Source organism: Dermatophagoides pteronyssinus, unplaced genomic scaffold (assembly GCF_027571235.1).
Source record: "Dermatophagoides pteronyssinus isolate colony J.1.1.1.1 unplaced genomic scaffold, Derpt_VIB-CSIC_2022.12 sq0050, whole genome shotgun sequence".
Classification (NCBI taxonomy): domain Eukaryota; kingdom Metazoa; phylum Arthropoda; class Arachnida; order Sarcoptiformes; family Pyroglyphidae; genus Dermatophagoides; species Dermatophagoides pteronyssinus.
In genome coordinates this window covers 1-26,921 of record NW_027461573.1, presented here as the reverse complement: position 1 = coordinate 26,921, position 26,921 = coordinate 1, and the positions used below count along the sequence as shown (strand labels likewise).

The 26,921-nt window shown below is 30.9% G+C and overlaps 8 protein-coding genes across 11 annotated transcripts; 4 read left to right on the top strand and 4 right to left on the bottom strand.

Annotated features, from left to right (window-relative positions):
• The first annotated feature begins 109 nt into the window (after positions 1-109).
• LOC113793875 (uncharacterized) lies at positions 110-6,104 on the top strand. 2 transcript variants are annotated; one of them, XM_075824139.1, is made up of 6 exons: positions 110-162; positions 649-1,256; positions 1,322-3,935; positions 3,997-4,209; positions 4,276-4,835; positions 5,197-6,104. In XM_075824139.1, exons 2-6 carry the CDS (start codon positions 924-926, stop codon positions 5,503-5,505), a joined length of 4,029 nt encoding a protein of 1,342 aa, XP_075680254.1. In that variant the 5' UTR covers positions 110-162; positions 649-923; the 3' UTR covers positions 5,506-6,104. The 2 variants fall into 2 exon arrangements, with proteins under 2 accessions (XP_075680254.1, XP_027199752.2); XM_027343951.2 differs by lacking the exon at positions 110-162 and having other exon boundaries at positions 379-1,256.
• Positions 6,105-6,146: 42 nt separating this feature from the next.
• On the bottom strand, positions 6,147-7,122 carry LOC113793905 (NADH-quinone oxidoreductase subunit B 2-like). The gene is made up of 2 exons (XM_027343981.2): positions 6,979-7,122; positions 6,147-6,910 (listed from the first exon to the last, which is right to left on the bottom strand). The coding sequence occupies exons 1-2, from the start codon at positions 6,989-6,991 to the stop codon at positions 6,213-6,215; spliced, it is 711 nt and encodes a 236-aa protein (XP_027199782.2). The 5' UTR covers positions 6,992-7,122; the 3' UTR covers positions 6,147-6,212.
• Positions 7,123-7,261: 139 nt separating this feature from the next.
• Positions 7,262-10,613, bottom strand: LOC113793903 (metal cation symporter ZIP14-like). 2 transcript variants are annotated; one of them, XM_075824144.1, is made up of 4 exons: positions 10,464-10,613; positions 9,226-10,389; positions 8,315-9,167; positions 7,262-8,256 (listed from the first exon to the last, which is right to left on the bottom strand). In XM_075824144.1, the coding sequence occupies exons 2-4, from the start codon at positions 9,500-9,502 to the stop codon at positions 7,425-7,427; spliced, it is 1,962 nt and encodes a 653-aa protein (XP_075680259.1). In that variant the 5' UTR covers positions 9,503-10,389; positions 10,464-10,613; the 3' UTR covers positions 7,262-7,424. The 2 variants fall into 2 exon arrangements, with proteins under 2 accessions (XP_075680259.1, XP_075680260.1); XM_075824145.1 differs by having other exon boundaries at positions 8,315-9,164.
• A 117-nt stretch (positions 10,614-10,730) lies between these two features.
• Opa1 (Opa1 mitochondrial dynamin like GTPase) lies at positions 10,731-15,209 on the top strand. Its single transcript, XM_027343975.2, is given in 9 exon segments — positions 10,731-11,268; positions 11,339-11,561; positions 11,648-11,907; positions 11,975-12,274; positions 12,276-13,793; positions 13,871-13,957; positions 14,032-14,145; positions 14,220-14,424; positions 14,505-15,209. Coding segments are annotated over 9 exon segments (3,015 nt in total). The 5' UTR covers positions 10,731-11,025; the 3' UTR covers positions 14,570-15,209.
• Positions 15,125-18,967, top strand: LOC113793902 (endothelin-converting enzyme 1-like). 2 transcript variants are annotated; one of them, XM_075824142.1, is made up of 5 exons: positions 15,125-15,243; positions 16,069-17,058; positions 17,123-18,364; positions 18,431-18,589; positions 18,651-18,967. In XM_075824142.1, exons 2-5 carry the CDS (start codon positions 16,150-16,152, stop codon positions 18,876-18,878), a joined length of 2,538 nt encoding a protein of 845 aa, XP_075680257.1. In that variant the 5' UTR covers positions 15,125-15,243; positions 16,069-16,149; the 3' UTR covers positions 18,879-18,967. The 2 variants fall into 2 exon arrangements, with proteins under 2 accessions (XP_075680257.1, XP_027199779.2); XM_027343978.2 differs by lacking the exon at positions 15,125-15,243 and adding an exon at positions 15,344-16,003.
• On the bottom strand, positions 18,929-19,999 carry RpS3A (ribosomal protein S3A). Its single transcript, XM_027343980.2, has 2 exons — positions 19,702-19,999; positions 18,929-19,636 (listed from the first exon to the last, which is right to left on the bottom strand). The coding sequence occupies exons 1-2, from the start codon at positions 19,889-19,891 to the stop codon at positions 19,011-19,013; spliced, it is 816 nt and encodes a 271-aa protein (XP_027199781.1). The 5' UTR covers positions 19,892-19,999; the 3' UTR covers positions 18,929-19,010.
• A 166-nt stretch (positions 20,000-20,165) lies between these two features.
• LOC113793882 (lysosomal cholesterol signaling protein-like) lies at positions 20,166-24,665 on the bottom strand. Its single transcript, XM_075824152.1, has 3 exons — positions 21,734-24,665; positions 21,196-21,472; positions 20,166-21,130 (listed from the first exon to the last, which is right to left on the bottom strand). Exons 1-3 carry the CDS (start codon positions 24,445-24,447, stop codon positions 20,195-20,197), a joined length of 3,927 nt encoding a protein of 1,308 aa, XP_075680267.1. The 5' UTR covers positions 24,448-24,665; the 3' UTR covers positions 20,166-20,194.
• A 364-nt stretch (positions 24,666-25,029) lies between these two features.
• Positions 25,030-26,734, top strand: pont (RuvB-like helicase pontin). Its single transcript, XM_027344014.2, has 3 exons — positions 25,030-25,278; positions 25,342-26,319; positions 26,394-26,734. Exons 1-3 carry the CDS (start codon positions 25,132-25,134, stop codon positions 26,640-26,642), a joined length of 1,374 nt encoding a protein of 457 aa, XP_027199815.1. The 5' UTR covers positions 25,030-25,131; the 3' UTR covers positions 26,643-26,734.
• Positions 26,735-26,921: the final 187 nt, after the last annotated feature.

Below are 26,921 nucleotides of genomic sequence, written 5' to 3'. Positions count from 1 at the left end.
ATGCAGCAGCAGCAGCAGCAGTGTGTTTTTTCTTTTTTGCTTTGAAAAAGAAAAAAGTTTTGCTTTGTTTGTGTGTGTGTGGTGAGTGTTTTTTTTTTTCTTTTAGTTGGTTCGGTGTGTTGTTGATTAAAAACACTTCTTCGTCGTTTGTTTGTTTGTTGGGTATGTTTTTTTTTTGTTTTTAAAAAAATTGAAAATCCAAATGTTTCGAATTTCTTTATCCAAGAAAGTCTTTTATCCTTTCTTTTTCTGGAACAACATTAGCATCTTTATCAGCCAAAAAAGAGTAGAAATTCCAAGAAAAATTTTTCCAATTTTTTTTTGTTTCTGTTTAGACATCATCACTCACACACACACCGTACACACGATGTTTTTTTTGTTTGTTTGCCGCGTAGGAATTATCAAACCACAAGAGAGAGAACAAAAGACACTATAGCCATCATGAAAGCAATTTGATTCTTGCCATCATTTTTTTGTTTGTTTGTTTTTCGAATCCAGAATTTTGATTCAAATTTTTTTCGAAGATTTCCCGATAGGTCATAGGTCGACGATCGACCACTACTACTGCACGTGCAAGCACGTGTTTTTTTTCATTTCTCGAAATTTTTGACATTTTTATCTGATTTTTTTTCTCTTTTTCTTTTGCAGATTTTATCCCTTTTCATTTCCATTTTTGTGTGTGTCTGTAAATATATTTCAAATCGGTGTAAATATATTTATCATCTTTGAAGCAGAAGTAGAAACATCTTCGTTGACAAATTGTCAAAAAAGAAAAAACCTGAAAAACTAAACTTTTTGTTTGTGTGTGTCTGGTTAACCTGTGTTTTTTGTTTTTCAAATTTCCATTTTCTTTGTCTGTCTGTCTGTCTGTTTGTTTGTTTGGCTTCGAATCGAATCAATTTTTTTTAAATCTTTCGAATCGAATGATGACCACATTAGTGTCAAATTCATCACAATCAGGTGGTGGTAGCGGTGGTGGTGGTGGACGAAGTTCAAGATCGAATCAAATTGGTACATCAACAAATAAAAAGATACATCAACAACAACATCATCATCATTCATCAAAATCATCAACACAGCCATCATCATCAACATTGTCAACAACAACAACAAATAATAATAATAATAATATGATGATGATATCGAATGATTTATCATCATCATCAAACAATATGATGGCTAATAATAATAATAATAGTGGTAATCATTCTTCGGCTGATGAATTTCGTAATAATAATAAAAATGATAAATTCCAGGTAAGATTATTGATTTTTAAATCAATTTGGAGTAATGTTTATTTTTTTCTGTTTGTTTTTTTTAGCCAACGGCCGAACAAATGCGTATTGCAAGCCTAATGAGCGATAAAAAAGATGATGATTTAAAGCCAAAAATTGAAAAAATTGTTGAATTAACTGGAGCTACACGTGAAGATGCTGCCGTTGCCCTATATGACTGTGACAATGATATGCCAAAAGCAATCGAAATGATATTGGATGGTGAATCATTTGATTCGGAATGGCAATCGACTGGGCGAAAAAAACGTGGTAAATCATCTGCTACTACTAATACTACAAATGCAACATCGTCATTGTCGGGTCAGAATCAATCGACTGGAGGATCGGATGCAAATGCATCATCGTCAACTACGTTGACCAATGGTGGTCAATCGAATAATCGAATGGAAAAATCAAATCGTTCGAATGCTGATGGTAGTAGTGGTGGTCGTGGTCGTGGTCAAAATTCAAGAGGTCGTGGTGGATCTATGATGGCTGGTAGGAACAATATTAATCGGAAAAAAGATTATCGTGGTGGCTCACAATCATCGACCAATAATTATTCAAATCAACAACAATCGAATGATAAAGATGGAACTGATAATGATGGTGGTGATGTTTTCAATACGGCAGCATATACCGATCGTAAAAGTGGTGGCGGCGGTGATCGATCTATTAGACGAGGTGGTGGACGTGGAACTGGCCGTGGTGGTAGTTCATCACGTGGTCGTGGTGATATTGCACGTGGATCTCGTACATTTATGAATCGTGGAATGCAAAATAATCAGACTAATAGTGGAAGTGGTGGTAGTGGCCATGGTCATCATCATCATGGTAGTGGAAGTGGTGGTGGTATTAGTGCTGGTGGCAGCAGTGGGGGTGGTGGTGTTGGTCAAAATGGTCCAAATCAAATATCCGATGGATTTCCAAATTCAATTGATACATGGTCAAATAATGCTATCGAATCAACAACAAACAATTCTACAACTGGATCTAATTTACCAGGATCGACAACCATTGGAAAACCTTCACCACCGTCTGATGATCTGCAAACAATGACTGTTGGTAATTGGGCAGATGTTGCTGCGAATGAAGATTGGAATGAAGAAGATTGGACTCAACCAATGGCAACCAAAGTGTTCACACCAAGTACCAAAGTTTTATCATCGGAAAAAGATGAAACAAATCAAATGAAATCATCAAGAAATGAACAGCAACAGTTTATTGTTGGTAAAACGCAATCCAATGATCAACAACCAACAATGAGTTCAATTATTGCAGCATCGAATAATAATAATATGCAAAAACAACAACAACAACCACCAAGACAAACGCAGCAGCCACAATCGCAACAACAACAACAGCAGACATCGGCTGGACAAGCATTCATACAGCATGTATCGCAGAATTCCAATCTCAATCATCAGTATACATATTCAAGTCAATTCTCGAAACAAGCAACCGAAAGTATTAAATCATTAGTTGGTATGCCATCAGCAGCGGTTGTTGGATCAACAACATCAGCAGCTGATAATGCTGCCGCAAATGCAGCAGCAGCGGCAAGAACATTAGCAGCAGCAACGGCTAACAAAGTTCCTGCCAATGTTCAAATGTCAAAAATGATGATACAACAACAACAACAAGATACATCAAGTTCGGCTGTTGAAATGCCATCAAATGATCCAATTGCAAATCTTTCGGTACATTTTGGTTCATTAGAATTTGGTTCAAGTACTGGATTTCCATTAAGTGCAACACAAGATGGTCAATTATTTGTTAATTCTTCTTCCACTAATCAAACAGGTGGTAAAAAATCAATTGATCAAACAAATAAACAATCATCAATATCATCATTATTACCGACAAGTGGACAGGTAGATTCAAATAATTCGTCATCGACAAATTATCGTTCAACAAATTCCAATCAATCAGTGAATAAAATGAATGTTGGTGGTGGTCAAATTCCAGATCAATCATCACAAGTTTTACAACAACAACAGCAACAACATCATCATTCATTAAATGATTCGATATTGAATGTTCAACATCAAGATCATCGTCAATCGATAAATGTAGATAATAATAATAAATCATCAACAACAACGAATAATAATAGTTATAATCCGAAAAATGTATTGGATAGAAAATCGAATGATTATATATCGCAAATGTATAAATCAAATTATAATCCAACAATGGATCAAACAACGATTGCTTATCAACAATCATCAAATATTGGTGGTTATCAACAACATCATCATCATCAACAACAACATCAACAGCCACAATCATCAATGACAACACATCAATATGGTGGTAATATTGGTGGTGGATATAATCATTTAGGATTTGGTGTTGGTGGTGGTAATCATTTAGCTAATCAACAACAACAGCAAACATTGATGACAAATACCGGTAGTTATGTTCAATATGGTGGTGGTAATCAATCATCAACATCATCCACTACTGGTGTTGGTTCCGTACAACAAAACCAAAAAGTTCTTCGTGATATGGATAATGTTGGTGGTGGTAATAATACTGTACAGCCTGTAATTAGTTCAACAAATAAATATGATTCAAATGCAGCGGCTGGATCATCATTAAGTTTAATGTCCAGTTCAACATCGACAACGAATGTTATTAAAAATACATTATCATCAAGTATGTTTTATATATTTTAATTTGTTGTTTTTTACTGATGTTTTTTTTTTTGATTCATCAGGTAAAGGAATTCATAATGTGCCTCCAGGTGTGGCAAATTCAGCTGTGCAACAGCAGCAGCAACAACAACAGCCACAGGTGTTAAGTACACCATTTATTGCGATGAGTAATCCAGCGATGACAATACCGGCATATTATCCATATGCAGATTTACAGTTTGGTGCAACTGCAGCACGTGATCATACTACTTATTCACCATATGCTACAGCTGCAGGTATGTTTAATTAGATTTTTTGTTGAAATTGATTTTAATTCTATTCATTTTTTTTGATAAATATAGATGTTAAATATAATCGTAATTCGGAATCAGATATGATGCCTGTATCATCACAAGCAGCGAATGCAACAGCAGCAGCGGCTACACAAGCGCACAATCCATATTTTCCGGGTTATGGTTTATATTTTAGCTATGCTCAAGGACCAATGTATCCACCATCACATCCGGCGGCACTATATCCGGTACAACAGGCACAGAATCCTGCAGCTGTTGCTGCAGCAGCTGCTAATTCACCATTTACCGGTAAAGCTAATACAAATGCTGCTGCCGCCGCTGCTAATTATGGATCTCATTCATATAATTCGGCCGGATATGATTCGATAAGTAATGCTGCTGCAGTAGCAGCCGCTGCTGCCGCAGCAGCTGCTGGTGGTGTTCCAACACAAGCTGATTATATGACGACATCGAATAAACCGTATCAACAACAACAACAACATAAACAAATGACATCAGTTGGCGGTAGTGGTGTTGGTGGCGGTGGACAAAGTGGTGGCAATGGAAATGATCTTTCATCCACGGCATCAAATATGTACAGTAAACAACAACATCCACAAATGAACAAAGTATGGCCACCACCTAATCGTCGTCGTTATTTGTAAAACGAAAATTTTTAGGATTTTAGTGATTCGATATGATGATGATGATGATTTGCATCTATCGAAACAACCCCCCACTTCATATACCCATTCTCAGATCGAAACACACAGAGATATACAAAGATTCTTTTCTGGAATTTGATTGCAAAAAAAAAATTATTTACAATGTTACACACACACACACAACCCATATTGATTGAGTTTAATAAATTTTTGTCACTCAGAAATTAATTATTTTCATGATTTGATTTTGATAATATTTGATTGATTGATTTTTTTCTTTTTCTCTTTTCTTTTTTTTTTTGTTTGATTTTTTTCTTGTTTCTAGAGCTATGAAAAACAAGGATTCCAAAATCAAACATCGGCCATAACAGCCAATCAACAACAACAGCAACCGATGAATAGTTTACATCATCAATCATCATATGCAAATAATGCTTATGCAATGTTACCTCAACATCATCAACAACAACAGGCAATGCATCATTCATTTGATCCAATCACACAACAACAACAACAAACTGGAACTGGAAATATTGTCGGTAATCAACAACAACAACAACGATCATTATCACAACAACAAAAACAAATGAATTCAAATCCAGTTGCTACTTATGGTAAATTTAATTGGAATTGAATTCTGCAATTCCGATTTCAAATTTATATGTACCCCACTTTATCTCCAAAAAAAAAACTTTCAAAAATCCAAATAACAAGAAGCGAAAAAAAACAACAAAGAAGAAGAATCCGGCAAATTTTTTATGATGACCTGACCTACCTGTGTGTGTCTGTGTATCTTTCACCTGAGATTTTTTTTATTATTAGCCATCAATTTTTTTTTGTGCATCCTAAATAATTTGCATAACGGTAAAACAACAACACAAAAAATTTTCATTTTATTAATTTAACACACACACCTGACATGGTTTGTGATGATAATAATGGTGTTAATGAACATTAATGATGTCCGCCATCCTAAAATATTTTCAAAGAAACACCTACATGCTATTATATTTACAAACTTATTGATTTTTCTTTTCTTTTCTTAGATTTTTTTTTCTTACCAAATCAATATCACCATACACACACACACAGAATACAGATTTAATGATGAATTACCTGATTGATTGATTGATTGGATTCATTTTCATTTTCTTCTTCTTCTTCTTCACTTTATATTTTTCTGTCTTCATAATAATAATAATAATAATAATAATAATTGAAAAAAAATTTAAATTCCATAAATGAAATGAGAAAATGAGAAAAAAAAACTTATGGTTTTCAACTTTTCAACTATAATAATTTCGGGTTAATTTTCTTTGAATGAGGATTTTTCTTCAAAATTTATTTACGATACCACATTTGTGCAAAACTTTGACGTTTAATTTTTTTCTGTAATTGTAATATTCCATAAAATAATGCTTCAGCTGTTGGTGGACAACCAGGTACATAAATATCGACCGGTATAATACGATCACAACCACGTACTACTGAATATGAATAATGATAATAACCACCACCATTTGCACAGCTACCCATCGATATTACCCATTTTGGTTCGAGCATTTGATCGTAAATACGACGGATAGCCGGCGCCATTTTATTTGTTAATGTTCCGGCCACCAATATAACATCAGCTTGTCGTGGTGATGCACGAAATACAACACCAAAACGATCCATATCATAACGTGGAGCAGCAATATGCATCATTTCAACAGCACAACAAGCCAAACCGAATGTTAATGGCCATAATGAATTTTTACGACCCCAATTCAGCAGATCATCAGCTCTGGCCAATACATATTCGGCTGAATTCGATGTATTAACAAATGGTGAATAACGTTTTCTTGTCGCAACAGCTGATTCTTGTTGTTGTTGTTGTGATTGAGTTTCAACAGCATTTTCCTGTTTATTCGAATTTACAATTTTCGATTCATGAATATTATTTTTATCCAATTGTAATAAACAATTTGATCGTAATGTAAATGTTTTTAATAATGTTTGATCCAAAAATCGATGGCTTTTACTGCCAATTGATGATGCTATACAATTAATTAATGAGGATAAAAAAGATTTAATCGAATTAGGATAGGATTGTTTTAACACTTACCGATTTGTAACATGATTACAAAATTTGAGTTTGGATCAGTTTCAGTTCGAATCGAATCCCGAAAAAAAAACAAAATTGAAAAACAACAAGGGCACCTATTCAAGCAACTATTTCAACAAATTTAGATCAGGTTTAGTCAATTTAGTTGTCATCATCACACTAAATTAGTGGAGGGAAATTTAAAATGATTCGAATTTGATTTTGTAAAAAATTGTTTATTATTTTTAAAATTGCAAAAAAAAATTTATCAAGTGGCACTTATTAATATTGATTATTCATTACATGAATGTAAATGATATTTTTTATATAAGTAAAAAAATTTAAATAAAATATTCGAAGAAATATTTAAAAAAAGAAAAGAAAAATGCGTTGTGTTTGTGATGGCTCATCATTGATATGAGAGTATTGTTTTTGTTGTGTGTATTTTTTTTCTTCCACCGAATCGTCTATGATTCCGTAAATGGTATATCGGAATTTTTCGGTGGTACCAATCCTTCAAAATTGATACGATCACTATATTTAGCCAATATAAACATAATGCTAACACCAATTATAATGCCTAAATTTTGTAATAATAACATTTGTAATGTATGTGAAAGGCCACGTTTACCAGCTTGTTCCAATTTATTTGATAATTCACCCATCATATCGACTAATGAAATATATAAGAACATACCGGCAGCTAATGCAAATACATATGGTGTTGCATCAGATAAATCACCAATTAATATACCAAAAACAAAACCTAAATAACATGTACAAGCTGAAAGAAAATTATAACCAAGTGCTTTACGCATTGACATTCCTGAACCCAATAGTATAGCAAAATCACCCAATTCATGTGGAAATTCTTCACAAATAACAGCAACCGATATGCTTATACCTTCCAGAATACTTTGTGAAAATGCAGCACCCATTGTAACACCATCGATAAAATTATGAAGACCATCACCAAATATAATCATCCATGCAATTGTAGCAATTTCATCAGTTTCATTACCACCGATTGGATGTAAATGTGAATGATGATGATTAGCAATATTATGATCATGTTTCATTGATAACATTTTTGAATTGGTACGATCACGGCAACCATCATCATCATCATTATTATCATGAATATGATTATTGCTACCATGATGATGATTATAATGATGAGGATGATGATTATTAACAATAGTTACCATCGATTTTTGATGATGATGATTATGTTGTTGGTCATCACCACCACATTGTTGTTGATCATCACAATGAATTTGATTATTATAATGAACTTGTCTAAATGATAATTCAAGGTTAGATTAAAGATTTCAATCATTTTTTAGAGAAAATTTACCTTAATTTTTGTGGATCATTTTCCAGGCTTGTTGTTGATGGTAATGAAAAATCTTTTGATTTTTTTCGTCGACGAAATTCTGAAACAATTTTCATTAAACGTTCAGACCAGAAAAACATATAAATACCACCGAATATGATTAAAGCACGCCATAAATATTCATGATTACCCGGTATCATTAAATTAAATGCTTGTGGTATTAAATGAAATAATGCCGAACCAACTAAACTACCAACAGCTAATCCTTCCAATATTGTAATCATTATTTGATATGAATATTCATTCAAAAATGGTAATATTCCAACACCGGCAATTGAACAAAAACTAACAATCGTTACGAATAATAAACCAAATCCCCAAACAGAACTCATTGTTGGTTTATTTTTAGCTTTAAATTGACTTTCCTGTTGATCGACACATTCTTTTTCTTGCATTTGAAACAGCATTAATGGACAAAGACGTGCAATTGATTGACTTAATGTTGGCGTTCGTATTGAATTCAAACCGACTAGATCGACAAGATTTTTAGCATTTTTACAACTATTTGCTGCTTCACAGATAAGATTTATTTTTGAATTTATTATTGAAACACCATTATTACTATTGATGCTACTGCCGTTAGATGGCCCCCATCGTTTTGATTTTAATAAATTTTCCAACATAAATTTCGAACACATTTTGGTTTTCGGATCAATAGCCGCCGATGTTAATGTCGATGATGATGCAGATGAAGAAGAAGATGATGATTGTTCATAACGTTTATTCGGTACTAATTGATTAATTTTAATTTTTTCAATAAATTCACGTAATTTTGATTCAGTTAAAATATCTTCATCATTTTGATTATCATCTACTATTTAATTATGAATTTTTTAAAAAATTTCAAAATTTCAAAATTACAAATCACTTACCATGATGATGATGATGATGATCAGAAGTATGATTAAAATAACCATATCTATATAATAGAAAATATGTTAACATTTCAACATCATCCATTGATGATAATGTATAGCTATTAGATGATAATTTATCTAATGATTGTGGCTGTTGATTTATTATGGAAATTGTTGTTGTTGTTTTGGTGGTGGTAGTTGATTGACCAAAAACTGAATGTTGATTGACAATAATGATCATAAATAAAATGGTCGTGGATAGGAACAAAAACAAAGACCATTTGAAAGCCATTTTTGGGGAATTTTTGTTGAATAAAAAACAATCTTTAAATTCTCTCCACCGAATTTCCGAAATGAATAGAAGAAAAAAAAACGAACAGAGAATTATCGAAAATCAGATGATGATGATGATGAATTTTGTCAATAATGATGATATCATAATGAAATAATCATGGCTAATTGAGGATAATTGATTAATTGAACCCTATTGAAAAAAATAAATAACAAAGGGTGTTGTTGCTGAATGTTGAATTGCTAGTCGTTGATTTTTGATTTTATAAAAAGTCAAATGACCGCTTATAAGCTTTAAACAAAATAATAATTTTGGTTTTTTTGTTTCTTGCAAAAACGAAATGAAACGAAAACGATATGATAATATTTATGTGACTAGCTGTTTTTCGTTTTCTTTTTTTCAACCATCAAAAAGACATTCTTATCATCGGTCTTTGTATTGTTCGACAAATTGATGATGGACAAAATTGATATTTATGGTTGGGTATTTGATTATTACTGTTGTTGTTGATGATATACAGCCACCAATCAACCAAACCAAAAAAAACACTGTATGGAAGAGTGGCAGGCAAAAAAAAACATTCGAATTGCACAAAAACATTCGAATGCAAAAAAATGAAAACTTTTTTTTTGTTTGTTTCTTGACGATTATTTAAGCAATGGATTATAGACTAACCATCAAATGAATCAGCTTGATGAAATGAAGAAAAATAAATTGATAATGATTATGATTATGATTATGATCAAGTTTCAATCACGCAGTTGTGTGTGATATGATTTGATTTAATCGTATCGAATTACATTGATTAAGGAATTGCGGAGAGTTTTGTTTTTTTTCATTTGTTTGTCTTTTTCCACTTATGTACAAACATTCATACAGTTTTTTTCCTATTTACAAACATTTAAACGGGTTAATTTGAACATTTTTGTTTTCATTAATTAATCGATTTTGAAAAACTTACCCAACAACCATCACCCGGTCAATCTATCAACATCGAAATGATCGACGACCAACTATTGATTTGATCCAACAAAATTGATGATGGCAATAACCGGGAAAAATCATCATTCGCATATGGATCGTCGGATTTTGGATTTCGGGGTGAAAAAACCGAACGCAAACAAACAAACAAAAAAAACTTTTCCAGTGTTTACCATCAATCGAACAAACCGGTAATTCGAATTGAAAAATTTTAACAAAAGATGGCGTTCGAATCAAATCGAATCGAATATACACACACAGGACAAACACACACATTTAGTCCAGATGTAAAATCCGAATAATTTTTTTTTTGACTGATGAAATTTTCTCGATTTTTTTTTCGTTTTTCGGTTTTGTAATTTATTTTTGTTTAATAAATAATAAGAATTATCGAATGTAATGAAATGGAGTGATATGAATTGAATTCTGTTTGTTTGTTTAACGGTTTTTACCAAAAAAAAAAAGTTTTTTTGATTGCATGTTGTGAATATATTTTGATTTTTTTTTCCGAAGAAAACGCTTGAAGAATATTCGATAATACGATGATAATGATGATTCCAAAAAGATCATTACATATTGCTGCTGTTCGTCAGATTGCAGGTCGCCGTGGTGGTCATCGTTATCGTCATCAACCACCGCTATTATCATTACCATCGAATAATCAATTAATTCTTCAGCAACATCGACGTTCATTCGTATCGTTAGTTGGTGTTATACGATCGGTTCTAAAAATTCGTTATATAATTCTTGGTTCAGCTGTTGGTGGTGGTATACATGCTAATAATGTTTGTTTTTTTGGATTTTTTCGAATCAATTTTTTTCTAAAAAATCTCTTTATTTTTTCAAATCTTTTAGAAATATCAACAATGGAAAGAAAATTTACCCGATTTTACTGGTTGGATTAAAGATTTTATGCCGGATCAAGCGAAACAAAATCAACTAAAAGATACATTATTAGATTTAAAACAAAAACTAGTGACTGAAAATGGATTTTTTGATCGTTTATCCGAAAATACTGAAGCAACTATACGACAATTTCGTGAAATGATTCGTGAACGTCAACAAAGACAACAACAAGGTTAGTGTTGAAAAAAAATTCATTATTAGCAAAATAGTCATCGAAATTGATTTGACAATCAAAAAAACATTCATTTCTCATTCTAGAACTTTTGTTTCTATCATCAGAAAATGATTCATCGTCAACGTCATCGCCAAAATCATCCATTTATAATAACGGTAATTCTTGGTCTGATGATTCGACCGACGATAATGATAGTGATGATAATTCGATATTGCTCGATTCGAATGTACAACATATGAAAAATCCATTTGCAAAAGATCAACCATCGCCTGGTTCAGGTGCAGGTATTGCTGGAGAAAGAGAACGAATCGATAAATTACAAAATGAATTGATTCGAATACAGGTAAGTTTCGAATGTTTTTTTGATTTTCGAATGTTTTTGTGATTTTCGAATGTTTCTCCTCAAACAGAATAAATATCAAAAAGAAATTGAACGTCTTGAAAATGAAAATAAACGTCTAAAGCAATCATTATTACTACGAACGGATAAATCACATGTATCGGAAAAATTGAAAAAAGCCAATAAAACTTTAATCGATCTTTATTCGGATGTATTGGATGAATTGAATGAATTTGATTCAAATTATCAAACACAAGATCATCTACCAAGGGTTATTGTTGTTGGTGATCAAAGTGCCGGGAAAACATCAGTTTTGGAAATGATTGCACATGCACGAATATTTCCACGTGGTGCAGGTGAAATGATGACTCCGTTCACCGGTTAAAGTGACATTGAAAGAAGGACCATATCATATTGCTAAATTTAAAGATCAAGATCGTGAATATGATCTGACTAGGGAATCAGAATTGGCTGAATTACGTTCGGCTATTGAACGACGAATGAAAGCACGAGTAAAACCCGGACAAACTGTTAGTAAAGATGTTATTTCGTTAACAGTTGAAGGTCCTGGTCTTCCACGGATGGTTTTAATCGATTTACCTGGTGTAATTAGTACGGTAACAACAGAAATGGCTACCGATACCAGGCAAGCAATCGAAGAAATAACCAAATATTATATGGGAAATCCTAATGCCATAATTCTATGTGTTCAAGATGGATCGGTTGATGCTGAACGTTCAATCGTAACGGATTTGGTTTCACAAATGGATCCACAAGGACGGCGTACAATTTTTGTTATGACAAAAATCGACCTAGCCGAACAAAATATGTCAAATCCAACACGTTTGAAAAAAATTCTTGAAGGAAAACTATTTCCAATGAAAGCTTTGGGTTATTTTGCCGTCGTTACTGGTCGTGGTGGTAAAGATGATTCAATTGATTCGATAAAAGAATATGAAGAAAAATTTTTCAAAGATTCTCGGCTTTGTCAACAAGGCATTTTGAATGCATCACAATGTACAACACAAAATTTAAGTTTTGCTGTATCGGATTGTTTTTGGAAAATGGTAAAATCGGCTGTTGAACAACAAGCTGATCTTTATAAAGCACGAAAATTTAATCTGGAAACAGAATGGAAAAATTTGTTTAGTAAATATCGTGAATTAGATCGTGATGAATTATTTGAAATTGGTAAAAATCAAATATTGGATCAAATAATCAAACTAAGTCATTTGAATGAATTATATTGGGAAACTAAATTTTTTCAACATTTAAATGAAAATTTTAAAAAATTTATATTCGAAGATATTTATCTGCCTTGTGCTGAAAAATCTGATTTAGAAAATTTTAATGTTTTAATTGATATAAAACTGAAAAATTGGATTGATAATGAATTACCTGGAAAGACAGTGGAAACTGGTTGGCAAGTATTACGTGAACAATTTGAGAGGACTTTGATACCAAATCGTAAATCATGTGATCATCATCAACAGCAGAATAATCACCAACAGCAAAATTACCACCAGAATTATGATGAAAATGATGATCAATTATTTTTGAGATTAAAAATGGCCGTTGCTGAAGCCGTTCTGCAAAATCATCGTTGGGATTCAAAAGCAACAGATGTTATAAAATTATTACAAATGAATTCATCGGAAGATCGTATTGTTTCTTCGAAAGAAAAATGGAAAGAATCGGCAAAATATTGGCAAGAATTAATTAATGATCGTATTGTTTCGACGGAAAATCGTTTGAATGAATTGTTTGGACCAAATTGGCTACAAAGATGGTTACAATGGTCATATCGTTCAGATGATCAATTGATTAATGTTAATATTAAAAATGAATTGGATTTATTGATTGCAAATAGTCAGAATCAAAATCAAAATGTAAGTCGTTTTTTCTCGTAATTTACATTGAATAATCTTTGCAATCTTTTTTTCTGGATTCGAAATCCAAACAAAAGGGTTTAAAACCAGTTTTAGATGCTGAAGATATTTTAATGGTTAAAAAACGTTTACGTTCGAATAAAATTGAAGTTACCGATGATGATGTAAGTCACAGTAATGTGTTTTTAATCGTTGAATTCATCATATTTGATTGATATTCTTGTTTTGTGAAAAACAGATTCAAACAATTTGGTCAGAATTATTTAAACATTATTTCCTCAATAAATTAATGTCAAAAGCAGAAAATTGTGAAAAATTATATGCACATCATATGTATAAATTAGATTCGGATGTAAGTATTTTTCTTGAATTTTTAGTTTTTTTCATTTTGAAAATTGAATCTTTTTTCATTGTTTTTCATTGAAGATTTCCTGTGATGATGTTGTATTTTTCTATCGTATACGACATATATTACAAGCATCATCTCGTGCATTACGACAACAAACAACAAATATTGAAATTCAACGTTTAAATCGTGAATTAAAAGAAATTCTTGATGATTTTAATCAAGATTATCAACAAAAATCTACGTTGCTTGTTGGTAAACGTGTTGAATTGGCCGAAGAATTGAGTAAGTTTTTTCATCAAATTTTTTGCATCAAAAAAATGCTAATAATTTTATTCTTATCCGGTTACGTATTATATGAACAGAACGAGTTCGAAGGATACAGGAAAAACTTGAAGAATTTATTGCCGCATTAAATCAGGAAAAATGATTCGAATTTGGATGGAATGAATCTTTGATGTTATCATCTTGATCTTGTTTATCAATTTTTTTTATTTATTTTCAATTTTGTATAGTGAATATTTTTGTTTGTTTGTTTGTTGTGATTTGATATTTGATGATGATGATGATGTTAATAATTTGATGATAATAATTATTTTTGAAATATAGAAGAAAAATTATTAATTAAATTAAAATTAACAAAGAAAAGAAAATTTCTATGACAATGATCTTTTTTGTGGTTAATCAACCGACCAACCACTTGATGATTGGTTATCAAGTTTTTGCTGTTTGTTTTGTTTTGTTTAATGTTGTCATCGTTGTCAACCAAACTAAACCAAAATAATAATAAAAAATCTTTTTGGTATCCAAGATGATTATCATTCGTTTTGTGATGAGTGAGGATGATCGTACATAAACTGTAATAGTGATAATAATGATGATGATGATGATGATGATGGGTGGGAAATCATTGGATAAAGATCATCATCAAACGATCATCGATCGCAGATCAACGAAAAACGAAAAAAAACTTGACAACGAAAAATTTTGAACAGACGCAGATTGGTGTGTTGATTTCATTGGAAAATACCACAACACAGGAAAAGAAAAATATTCGAACGAAGCGAAACGTCCGTAAGTATACCGGAACTATCTACGTAATCTGTATGTATTTTTCTGTCTTGGGTGCTGTGCATTGAGAAAAAAACTGTCATTCAATTGTGACCATTACACATCATCAGATTTTTGTTTTTGTTTTTTGGGTTATCGTGAATTTCCATCATTAAAAACCAGATAAAACAAAACAAAGGTTAGTCACATTTATGGGAAGAATAATTTTCATTTGAAAAAGAAAGAAATTGTCTTAACTAAATTATTGTCCGGGCTACCTTTGCTTTACCTGAAAGATTGGTATCCCGAACACACACACTTAATAAGAACAAGGTGTGTGTTATGTGTTGGTTACCTGTTGAATGGTTAAGTGTGTTGACAAAACGATACACCTTGATTTTCAACAGGTAGCAGTAGAAGCAGTATACTTTAACCGTTGAGCAATTTAGATACCTGAAAACGAAGGCTCAACCTGCTTTATATACCTCCCCTATTACCCAACCATCCATTTTTGATTGTCAACAACATTCGAATGAATGAATGAAAGTTTTCAAATGAAAATTTTTGTTTTTCGAAAACAACAACAACGACAAGTTTCCAATGGTGATATCTTTGTTTGTTTTGTTTTGATGTTTTTTATTCGTTTGATTTTTTCCATCATTTTCATTCGATTATCAATGAAGATATTATTATTTTTTGTCATTTTTTCTTTCAAATAACTGTTGTTGTTTTTTTTTACTTGGTGACCGAAATTGATTGAATGGTGGTCTTCGAATAACTTTCTTTGACAACAACCAAAACAACGACTAAACAGGTTACCTATTTGTCAATCTGGCTGATATTATTAACTCTAACACTTTTTTTCTCTTTTTCGTTTAGTTTTCTTTTTTTTTCATTTACGTATACCGCCGTTATACAACTACGCCGTTAAAGCATTCATAACGTTTGAATGGTTTTTGAATGGAAACAACAATAAAGAGGCCAATAAATGGTCATCATCGTACCGGTGGCTACGACGACGACGACAACGATAACATTGATTATCAACAAAATCAACCACAAGAACATGATTCATTAACATTCGATGGTGATCATTATAATGAAACCGATATGGATTATGATGATAATGATTTAAAAGATAAAAAAATTAAAATGGAATTTGATGATAATGGTGGTGGTCAACAACGTAAAAATTCAACGATAATATCAACCACTAATAATCGATTACAAGCAAATTTATCAAAAATATTAAATAATCGTCAACATAGAATTCAAGCATTTCTCCTGCTAATTATATTTATTCTTGGTCTAACATTATTGATAATCGGTATCAAAGTTTTATTGGTTACATTTGCATATGAACAACCGATTTGTGATTCATCTGATTGCCTTTATACGGCTGCACGTATTGCAGCGAAAATTTCACCACCATTAACCGAAAAATCGAAAAAACCATGCGATAATTTTTATGAATTTGCATGTGGTCAATGGATCAAGGATCATCCATTAGATGAATATTCGGGGAAATATTCTATTAATGATGAAATTCAAGATCGAATTTATCGTAATCTTAAACATTATTTAGATCGTATCCTATTGACTATACCACATGATGATCCATTTTATAAGACAAAATTTTTCTATGAATCATGTATGAATCTGGAAGAAATTGATCGAAATTCATTGGATTATATTAAACATGAAATTATTGATTCAGGTGGTTGGAATATTATCGGTAATTGGCATGGACCTAGTTGGCATTCTGATCGTACATTGGAAAAATTACAAACCTATTACGATGTTGATGCTTTTTTCCGTATAACAGTTGGTGCTGATGATTTGGATCCACAATTACCATTCATTATTAAGGTATGTTTGTTTTTGATAATAATTTTCGAAGCTTACGGTTTTCTTGATTTTCCCCGCACAAAAGATATATCCATCTGGTTTAGGTTTGCCACGGAATTATTATTTTGATCCTGAATATAGACAGATTGTTGAAGCATATAAACAATATATGAGTGAAACGGTAAAAATATTCAGTGCAACTAAATTAGATTCAAGTCAATTTGCCGAAAATACATTTAATTATGAAAAACGTATTGCCGAAATAATGCCCGACCGCTTGGATTATAGTCATCCAGCGGAAATGTTTCAACGAAGATTTTCAATTCGTGAATTGAAAATTATTGCACCATCAATCAAATGGCTGAATTTATTGCAAAAATATTTTGAAAAAGCAAGATTGAATGAAAATACACGTGTTATGCTTGCATTTGATTCATATTTTCGTAATATTTCAAATATTATTTCAACAACCGATAGTAAAGGATTGAATGATTATCTAATATGGAAACTGATCAGTTCATATGCACCATATTTATCAAAAGAATTTCGTATTATTCATTATAATTTTCAACAAGCATATCTAAATTTACCATCAATAAATTATATTGATGATAAAGATCGATGGCGATTTTGTTTGGAAACAACCAATAAATATCTTGGACATTCATTATCAGCACTTTATGTTGAAAATCAATTGAAAACGATTATGAATCATACGCAAGAAGTAAGATCGAATATTGTAAATCAATTGCAACGTACTTTATTGGATAATTATCGTTCATTCATCTGGTATGATCCAACAAATGAAGATGATGGTATGGAAGGATCTAGGAAATTTATCAATATGAAATTAAAACAAATGGAAATCCTAATTGGTTATCCACAATTTTTACTGAAACCAAATCTTGGTGGTTATTATTCGGAATTTTTTACAAGTATCAAATTTCTACATAATATTATTGAAGGTATAAATTTTCGTCATAAAAAAATGGAAATGTTATTAAGTCAAAAAAATTTCGATCATTCATGGCCATTGGTTGCATATGATTTGCACTTACATTATGATTATGCATCGAATAAATTATTTGTACCGGCTGCTATTTTACAATTACCTTATTATGATCAACATTCACCAATAGCCATTCAATTTGGTTCATTAGGATTTCATCTAGCCAGTCATATGTTAAAAGCATTCGATTTGATTGGTCTTTATTATAATCTTCCTGATGGTCGTCTGTCAAATAATCGAAAATTTATCGAAGATGTTGATCTTAATCGTGGTTTACGTTGTCTTTCTCGACAGATAAATTCCATATCAAATCATCAGGTAATCATTTGATTTCACTCAATTAAATAATGTTAATGATTTTTGTTCAACACACACACACAATAGTTCAATACATCTGTTTCACAAACATATATTGATTTGGGTGCGCTGAAAATGGCTTGGTTAGCATATCAACAACAGGAATCAGAACGAATAGAAAAATCACCATTATTACCATCATTGCCATACAATAATGATCAATTATTTTTCATTTCATTTGCACAGGTAAATTATCCATTCAAATATTGATTCCTCTCTCATTATCTTTTTATATCCATCCTAATAGACATTATGTGCAAACGTAAAGCCAAAAACAATGCAAACACTTTATGATGATGATGATAATCATCATCGTGGATCAACATCAATTACCGAACCATTACCCGAATCTCTAAGGGTAAATGTTTTATTTAGTCAATTTTCTGAATTCCATAATGTGTTCGAATGTTCGAATGATCAATTGAAATCGAATAATATAAATGAGGCTGCTGAACAATGTCATCTTTGGAATTGATTTGATGATTTTCAAAACAAAAAAAAAACACAAAAATTCATTCATTGTAATTATTTTTCAAAATAAAAATCATTTTTTATTGTTTCAAATTTTGAAATACATTATTTTAGAAAAAAAGTTTTTTTTAATTATTTAAACCGTTTGTTGTACGGGTGGTTCATAACCTTCTGGTCGATCAACTTTAACGGATGATTCACCATCGGTTTTTGTTGCTGCTGCAGCCGTTGTACTTGATGAACCTTTACCTTCGCCATGCATTTCCATCAATTTGCTTAATTCAAATTTCGGTTTTTTCATTACTTTTACTTTTCGAATCATAACATCATGCAATGGATAGATTGAATTGCATGCCTTTTCAATATCTTTGGCAATCGAATCCGGAATCAATTTCAATACAACATCTTTCAAATCGACCGATGATACATTATTCGTGATGATTTCAACCATTTTTTTACGAATGGCACGTACTTTTGTTGTTTGAGCATAGCTAGTTTTTTTCACCTGATGTGGCCAACGACGTGTAAAACCGATACAAAAAAATCGTAACAAATAACCATCGCTTGTACGACAATCGACATGTGTTTCGATCAATGTTTGCCATTTTTTTACCATCGAACGTAATTTATCTCTTGTCAAATCCATACCATGAAAATTGGTCAAAACTTGACGACCTTGTACCTCTTCGGAAACCAAACGGAATTTTTTGTAGGCAACTTCATCATTTTGCAGATCGGCCAATGATATTTCAAATACACGTCCTTAAATAAAATTGAATTGAAATTTTATTGTTTGCTCACAAAAACTCAAAAAAGAATCAGTTTACCTTTTAAACCTTCAGAAGCAATTCGGGTTCCTTGTGTTCGATTAACCAAGGTTTTACCGACATTACGATTGGCAAAAACGACCGGAGCTTTAATATCATACCATTCTTTACGGGTAAATGGATCGACAATCTTCTTTTTGACACCTTTTTTACCACCTTTAGCAAGACCTTTATTCTTTCCAACAGCCATTGTTCAAAAAAAACAAAAAATTCAATGAAAAAACTGGACAAAAATTGATGAAAAAATGAAAAGAATACAAAAAGCTCACACAGACACACACACGGCTAAAAAGAAAGAACACGATGTAAGCGGAAGAGCTGTGTGCTTGCTTTCAATATACATGCATGCATGCATTGAAAAGCAAAGCAAACAGTGTATACACGCTTGCAGCTATCGATTCGCCGATACTATCGATACTGAAACAATCGATCTTTTTTTGAATTCATTCATTCATTTTCAAAAATGTTTTGCAAAATTCATGAATTAATTTATTTATTTTAAATCTTTTTTCATTTTATTCAAAGCATGAATGACTACATTCGAGAATGTTGTCAAACAATTTCGAAATTCATCACGAATCAATGGTTGTTTATCATTCAAAGGTGTACAATAGATAATACCACATGGAACTAATTTTAAATCAAATAAATTTGATTGTCGATCCAATATTGTTTTAGGTGGTGCAACAAATAAATTAATATTCGAATGATGATGAATATATTTATCAATTACTTTGGCTATCAATTCAATAGAATCATTTGGTTTGAAAATAGCTTGCATAACCAATCGATCATATGGAAAAATGATTCGTAAAATTGTCTGTTTGAATTGTTGACGTTTTTGTTGTTCACGATTTGCGCGTAATTGTTTTGTTTCCAATGCTTGATCATCGTTTGATCGTTGTCGTCGTAATTCGGCCAATAAATGTTTTAGATCACTGGCAGTATGTTCAAAAAATTCTGGCGGTAAATCTTCTTCAACAAAATCAATTTGTTCATCCAATGAATAAAGTAGTTCATCGTTTTCACCATTTGGCAAAAAATTGATTTCCAATTTTTTATTATCAATCGTTGGTGATGCTATTGGATTTTCTTTTTCCTTTTCCAATTCGTTAAGCTTATGTTTTTTACTGGATTCTACAGGTATAATTGGATCCGGAATTGACTTTTTGTCTTCTTCGTCTGTCGTTTTCGGTTGTTCATTAGATAGCGGCAAAGAATGTTGTTGTGGTGGTAATTTCACATCATCAACAGCAACAACTTTAACAATATCTTCTTCTTTATCAATTTTTTTAAATTGAATATTTTCAACAAATTTTTGTCTAGGTTGAACATCACTAGCTGGTCGACAATTCAAACGTAAACTAACTCGTCCTTGAAGACCTAATGTTTTTAAACGGGTTTGTTCCAAAACAGTACGACCATCAAACTAAGAAAAAAAATCAAGGTAAATCAAGGTAAATTCAGTGAGAAAAATCAATCAAAACATATTACCTGTTTATTCATACAATTAATTGAAAATATATATTGATCACAATCATTCAATTCAGGAATATCATCGCAGGTAAAAAGTTTTTGAATAACTTGCCATAATGTTTGATCGGGTTGAAATTCACCAATTTTTCTTAATTTATCCGAATATTGTATTAAAATTGTTAGATTTTTTTGTTGAGATTTTTCCGGATCGAATTTCAAATACAATTCACTATTCAATGAAACATTTGCCAAACGTAATGAAAGACCAAGATCTAATGGTTTATTATTACGACTAATTCCAAACAAAAAACAAAATCAATTTGGTGTCAGAAATATCAGAATTAATTACTTACTGTAGAGAATATTTTCCTGAATCAAATCCTTTGGATGTACAGACTTTTTCCAGAATCTTTTTTTCCAATTGATTTATTTTTGAAATGAAAATAAAATTTTTTTTAATTTTTTGGAAACAAATTTTTTAGAAAAATAAAATACAAGTTAAATAAAATGATAATAATAGGTATTATCGAAAAAATAATGATGTCTAGTAATGTGTTCGATAACACGTCCATATAAAAGTTGATGACAACGATCAATAGCTTCGGAACGTTCTTGAACCAATCGTTCTTTCATTAACCAATCAACTAATTGTCGACCACAGAAATATAATTTTTGTCTTGAATCATTATCATCAGCATTATTGTTACCATTTGAAAGACGAAATGTAATATCTTTGATACATTGTTCACGATAATCACGACAAAAACGGCGACAAAATTCTTTTGCATCACGATTAAGATTTTCCATTGGTGGAAGATAAATTTCTTGTAATGATTGACTTGAACCAAAAACCATTTTACAAATGGAATGAAATTTTGTCAAAATAATTTCAGCATCCAAACCAAACAATATAAACATTATAAAACCATGTAAAAATACAAATAAAATATCTAAAAATTTCATTTCAATCAATATTCCATTTGGTTTATCAGCAATCAAATGACTTGTTTCAATACTTGAATGTATAATAATTATTAATAATGATAACATTACTAAATATAAATGCTGTTGTATTTGATGAAATTCACTAAAAAATGGCAACGAATCATGATCATCATTTCGTTCATGTTCATTAGCTTCAATGGCCATTTCAATTTGTTGTTTATATTTGATTAAATAATCGGTACAATCTTTTTTCGTTGTTGAAGAATTTTGTGTCAAAGTTTGTTGTTGTTGATGATTTGTACATTGTGAATGACAATTCATATTACAACGTTCTTTATAAAAATCATCATCATCATCATCATTATCATTGTTTATCATAAGATTTGTACGACTTGTTCCAACTAAATTCTGATATAAATCTTCAACATCAAACGATGATGATGATTGTTGTTGTTGTTGATTAGCCAATCTACTAGGTGGTGGTCGAATCATTATTGGATTTGATTGATCATCAACATTAGCCATAGTGTCATTATCCACAACATTATTATCATCAATTAATTGTTGTCGTTCATGTTGAACAATATTTTTAAAATGATGAATCAATATAAATGATATTAATGCTGTTAAAATGGTTAAAAATGACATTATACATGACAGGAATAAATGGCCACGATTAATTCCATAATAAAGATTAATTAGATAACCATCATTAGGATCGGCAATATTTTTTGTTTTACCAAAAGTAATAGTTATCATAACAATAAAAATGGGCAGAATAATTAACATTATCATTGTAAACATTCTGGATATTTTGATTACAAAACATAAACTTTTTGCATAAAGAAAAACTAATAATATTGATAAAAATATTAATGATAATTTCATTATAAAAAAACCAATTTGAAATAGAAAATATTGTACGACCGATATGGTTGTTGTTGTTGTTATTGGCATCATCATATCTTCATTATGGACAATATTAAAACGAAATAAAATTCCAGCCAAAATAATCATTATATGACCAATAAGTAATTTAAATGACCAACGATGAATAATTGATCGTAAACGAAATGTTAGATAAAAATTATATAATAATAATAATGAACCAATCAAACTAATAATACTTGCTGCAAATATAGTTTGCATCAAATCATTATTCAATTGATTATAATCAATTTGTTTAGAAAATCGAATCATATTTGTTGAAACAAAAATTATAGGTGCCGATAATAATGTTGATATTACTAAACCGGCTGAAATTATTAATGTTTCAATATTATAAATATTGGATAAAATATATACGGTTGGTGCAGCTGGAAATGTTCCATAAAGAAATGCAAATTCAGAAAATGTTTCATTCAATAACACTTGATGATGATCAAAATGACCAAACAATAATGGAACATGTTGTACAATCGATCGATTCAATAATGGCATTATTAACAATTTGATAGCGACCAATATAAATGTTATTAATAATGGTTGTGAAAATAATTTTAATGAACGATGTTTTTGATGACCACCATTACCAATATTAATATTCAGACCAAGTAAAAACAATGCAATTGGTGAAAATGATTGTGATAAACTTTTCAAAAATGGTATAAAAACTTTTGGCATTTCATTCGCGGTAATCAAATTGACAATAATACCCAATATTGTTGATAAAATTATTGGATTGATGAAAATTCTTTTCAAAATTCGTTTCAAAGTATGAATATATTTTAGATATCTTCGATCATTGCTTGATGATGATGATGGTTGTTGTTGTTCATCCAGAATTTGACTAATTTCAATCGAAAATAATGCAATAGGATTTAGTATAAGTAATTGAATTGGTGCCAAAATATAAAGATAATCGGTGAATGATGTTTTCGTTTGACCATATAATGATTGAAGAATTGGATAACCAAGTGCAAAATCATTACTTTGTGTTGTAAACATTGCAAACATTGCTGAACGACGAATAGCATCAGTTAGATTCATTGATTTATATGATAAAATAAATGTTACAATAGCTACAGCCAAAAAAATCAATGTTTTCGATATGAAAATATCTTGAACAAATGTTCCATTAACATCGGTCAACGATATTGTTGAAATGGCTAAAAATACCAATGCTGGTAATGCATAATATGATAAAAATACATTCAATCCGGCTGTTTGTCCCGGTTCAATAAGGTGAAATTTTCTGGCAAAATATCCAAGTATAATAAGGCCAAAACATTCAAGATTAACAGCAACAACATCTTCAATACCAAATGTATTTGGATTAGGATTAGTAAACGTTGTTGGCTCCATAATCATTATCGTTGAATTCATCGAAAAAATAATAATTTTTCGTTGACCTATGTTGTCATTCACAAATTCATTCAACAAATACACTGACACTACTCAAATAAACAAACAAAACAAATTTTTTCTCTTGGAATTTATGGAATGTCAAAAATATGAATTTAATGAAATTCCATTCACAAATTGACATTCAATAAACGAACCCGAAAAAAAAGAAATATAACACACACACACATCTCAGCAGAGAAAGACATAGATAATGAGAATAATAAAGGCATGCTATATCAAACTTTTCAATTGCGTCATACACGTACATCACGTATATGTTATGATGAAGAAAAACAAAACAAAGAAAATCTTGTCAAGATTCTTCAAAATTCAACTCAACTTACCTCTGAAAGTAAATCATTTATTGAACATTTTACACGTAAACGATGATTATCCGGTAATATCACTGTAATGGACATTATAAGGTTTTTCTTTTTGTTTTGGATCCAAGATTGAATTGAAATGTTTGTTTTTCTTGTCAATTCATTCACCAGCCACCACCAAACAACAAAACATTCGATAAATCGAACGAATATTGGAAATCGTCGTTTATGAATGGATCCTCGAGTTTTTTTTTGTTCGATTTGGGCACGCTTTTTTGAAACGAGCGAAAAAATTTCAAATTTTGTTTGAAAAAAATTCATTTTTAAATTAAAATTAAAAATGTTCAAAGTTGATAATATTAAACAAAACAATGATAAACAGCAACGTATATCAACACATAGCCATATTAAAGGTCTTGGTTTGAATGCTGAAGGTAATGTTTCAAATGATTCATGCGGATTGATTGGTCAACATCAAGCTCGAAAGGTTTGTAGATTTTTGGTTTTTGTTTTGATTGATAAAACCATCGATTTTTTGATTGATTTTCAGGCTGCTGGTGTTGTTGTCGAATTGATCAAGATGAAAAAAATGGCCGGCCGAGCTATTCTGTTTGTTGGACCACCTGGTACCGGTAAAACTGCATTAGCATTAGCCATATCACAAGAACTTGGTGATCAAATTCCATTCTGTCCAATGGTTGCTGGTGAAGTTTATTCAGCTGAAGTGAAAAAAACTGAAATTCTGATGGAAAATTTTCGCCGTGCAATCGGCCTAAGAATTAAAGAAACAAAAGAAGTTTATGAAGGTGAAGTTTGTGAAATTCAACCAATTGAAATGGATAATCCATTAGGTGGTTATGGTAAACAAATTCATCATTTATTGTTAACGTTGAAAGCAACAAAAGGAACAAAACAATTGAAATTAGATCCAAGCATTTATGAATCATTACAAAAACAAAAAGTTGAAATTGGTGATGTCATATATATTGAAGTTAATAGTGGTTCATTGAAACGTATTGGCCGTTCAGATTCATATGCAACTGAATTTGATTTGGAAGCTGATGAATATGTTCCCCTACCGAAAGGTGATGTTTTCAAACGTAAAGCTGTTGTTCAAGATATTACCCTAAATGATTTGGATGTAGCAAATGCACATCCACAAGGTGGTCAAGATGTCCTATCAATGATGAGTCAATTAATGAAACAGAAAAAAACTGAAATTACTGAAAAACTTCGACATGAAATTAATAAAAAAGTGGATAAATTAATTGAAACCGGGCAAGCTGAATTAATAACCGGCGTTTTGTTTATCGATGAAGTTCATATGTTGGATTTAGAATGTTTTACATTCTTATCGAAAGCACTGGAATCAAATATATCACCAATCGTAATAATGGCATCAAATCGTGGTAATTGCCTGATACGTGGCAGTGAAGATATTTATTCACCACATGGTATACCATTAGATTTTCTTGATCGTACTATTATTATTAAAACAGTACCATATACAAGGGAAGAAATACTTAAGGTAAATTCAATGTTTTGTTTTTGTTATTCAATTAACTGATTAACTAATTCAATTTTGGTCTTTTCCAATTCCAGATTCTACGTATACGTGTTCGAATCGAATCATTAGATATTGATGAAGAAGCACTTATACAATTAGCAATGATTGGTTCACAGAAAACATTACGTTATGCATTACAATTATTATCACCTTGTTCACAATTAGCTAAAGTTTATTTCACTACGATAACAACCAAAATATTGGATGAAATTAATGAATTATTTTGTGATTGTCGTCAATCGGCAATCATATTGAATCAAGAGAATAGCCATTATCTTAAATAATTTTCATTGATTATCATGTTTCTACCAATTATCCTAATCACATATTTTTTCCATTCATTCATTCATTTTTTCTTACACCAAAAATCCTATTTTTGATTTTCACATATCCGGATGGATTATTAAATAAAATTTTTTCTGTTTTTTCTAAAATAAAAATTATCAAAAAATATCGTTATCAGCAGCAGCAGCAGCGAAAGAAAATATGTACTTGGTTTTAGTCGGTTTTGATTTTTTGTTGGTGCAAGTAGTAGTTGTTGTTCTGGTGGTGAAGATTATCTA

Bases quoted from the DNA above. Each gene is read 5' to 3' on its own strand.
- LOC113793875 (XM_075824139.1), top strand. From the start codon at position 924: ATGATGACCACATTAGTGTCAAATTCATCACAATCAGGTGGTGGTAGC. The intron at 3,936-3,996 runs GTATGTTTTATA...TTGATTCATCAG, and splicing joins TAAAAATACATTATCATCAA to GTAAAGGAATTCATAATGTG. The intron at 4,836-5,196 runs GTATGGCCACCA...TCTTGTTTCTAG, and splicing joins AACATCCACAAATGAACAAA to AGCTATGAAAAACAAGGATT.
- LOC113793903 (XM_075824144.1), bottom strand. From the start codon at position 9,502: ATGGCTTTCAAATGGTCTTTGTTTTTGTTCCTATCCACGACCATTTTA. The intron at 9,168-9,225 runs GTAAGTGATTTG...ATAATTAAATAG, and splicing joins TCATCATCATCATCATCATG to TAGATGATAATCAAAATGAT. The intron at 8,257-8,314 runs GTAAATTTTCTC...ATTATCATTTAG, and splicing joins AATGATCCACAAAAATTAAG to ACAAGTTCATTATAATAATC.
- LOC113793902 (XM_075824142.1), top strand. From the start codon at position 16,150: ATGGAAACAACAATAAAGAGGCCAATAAATGGTCATCATCGTACCGGT. The intron at 18,365-18,430 runs GTAATCATTTGA...CACACACAATAG, and splicing joins ATTCCATATCAAATCATCAG to TTCAATACATCTGTTTCACA. The intron at 18,590-18,650 runs GTAAATTATCCA...CCATCCTAATAG, and splicing joins TTTTCATTTCATTTGCACAG to ACATTATGTGCAAACGTAAA.
- RpS3A (XM_027343980.2), bottom strand. From the start codon at position 19,891: ATGGCTGTTGGAAAGAATAAAGGTCTTGCTAAAGGTGGTAAAAAAGGT. The intron at 19,637-19,701 runs GTAAACTGATTC...ATTTTATTTAAG, and splicing joins TGCTTCTGAAGGTTTAAAAG to GACGTGTATTTGAAATATCA.
- LOC113793882 (XM_075824152.1), bottom strand. From the start codon at position 24,447: ATGAATTCAACGATAATGATTATGGAGCCAACAACGTTTACTAATCCT. The intron at 21,473-21,733 runs ACACATTACTAG...TTTGTTTGGAAT, and splicing joins TTATATGGACGTGTTATCGA to TAGTCGTAATAATAAACCAT. The intron at 21,131-21,195 runs GTAATATGTTTT...TTTTTTTCTTAG, and splicing joins TTAATTGTATGAATAAACAG to TTTGATGGTCGTACTGTTTT.
- pont (XM_027344014.2), top strand. From the start codon at position 25,132: ATGTTCAAAGTTGATAATATTAAACAAAACAATGATAAACAGCAACGT. The intron at 25,279-25,341 runs GTTTGTAGATTT...ATTGATTTTCAG, and splicing joins GTCAACATCAAGCTCGAAAG to GCTGCTGGTGTTGTTGTCGA. The intron at 26,320-26,393 runs GTAAATTCAATG...TTCCAATTCCAG, and splicing joins CAAGGGAAGAAATACTTAAG to ATTCTACGTATACGTGTTCG.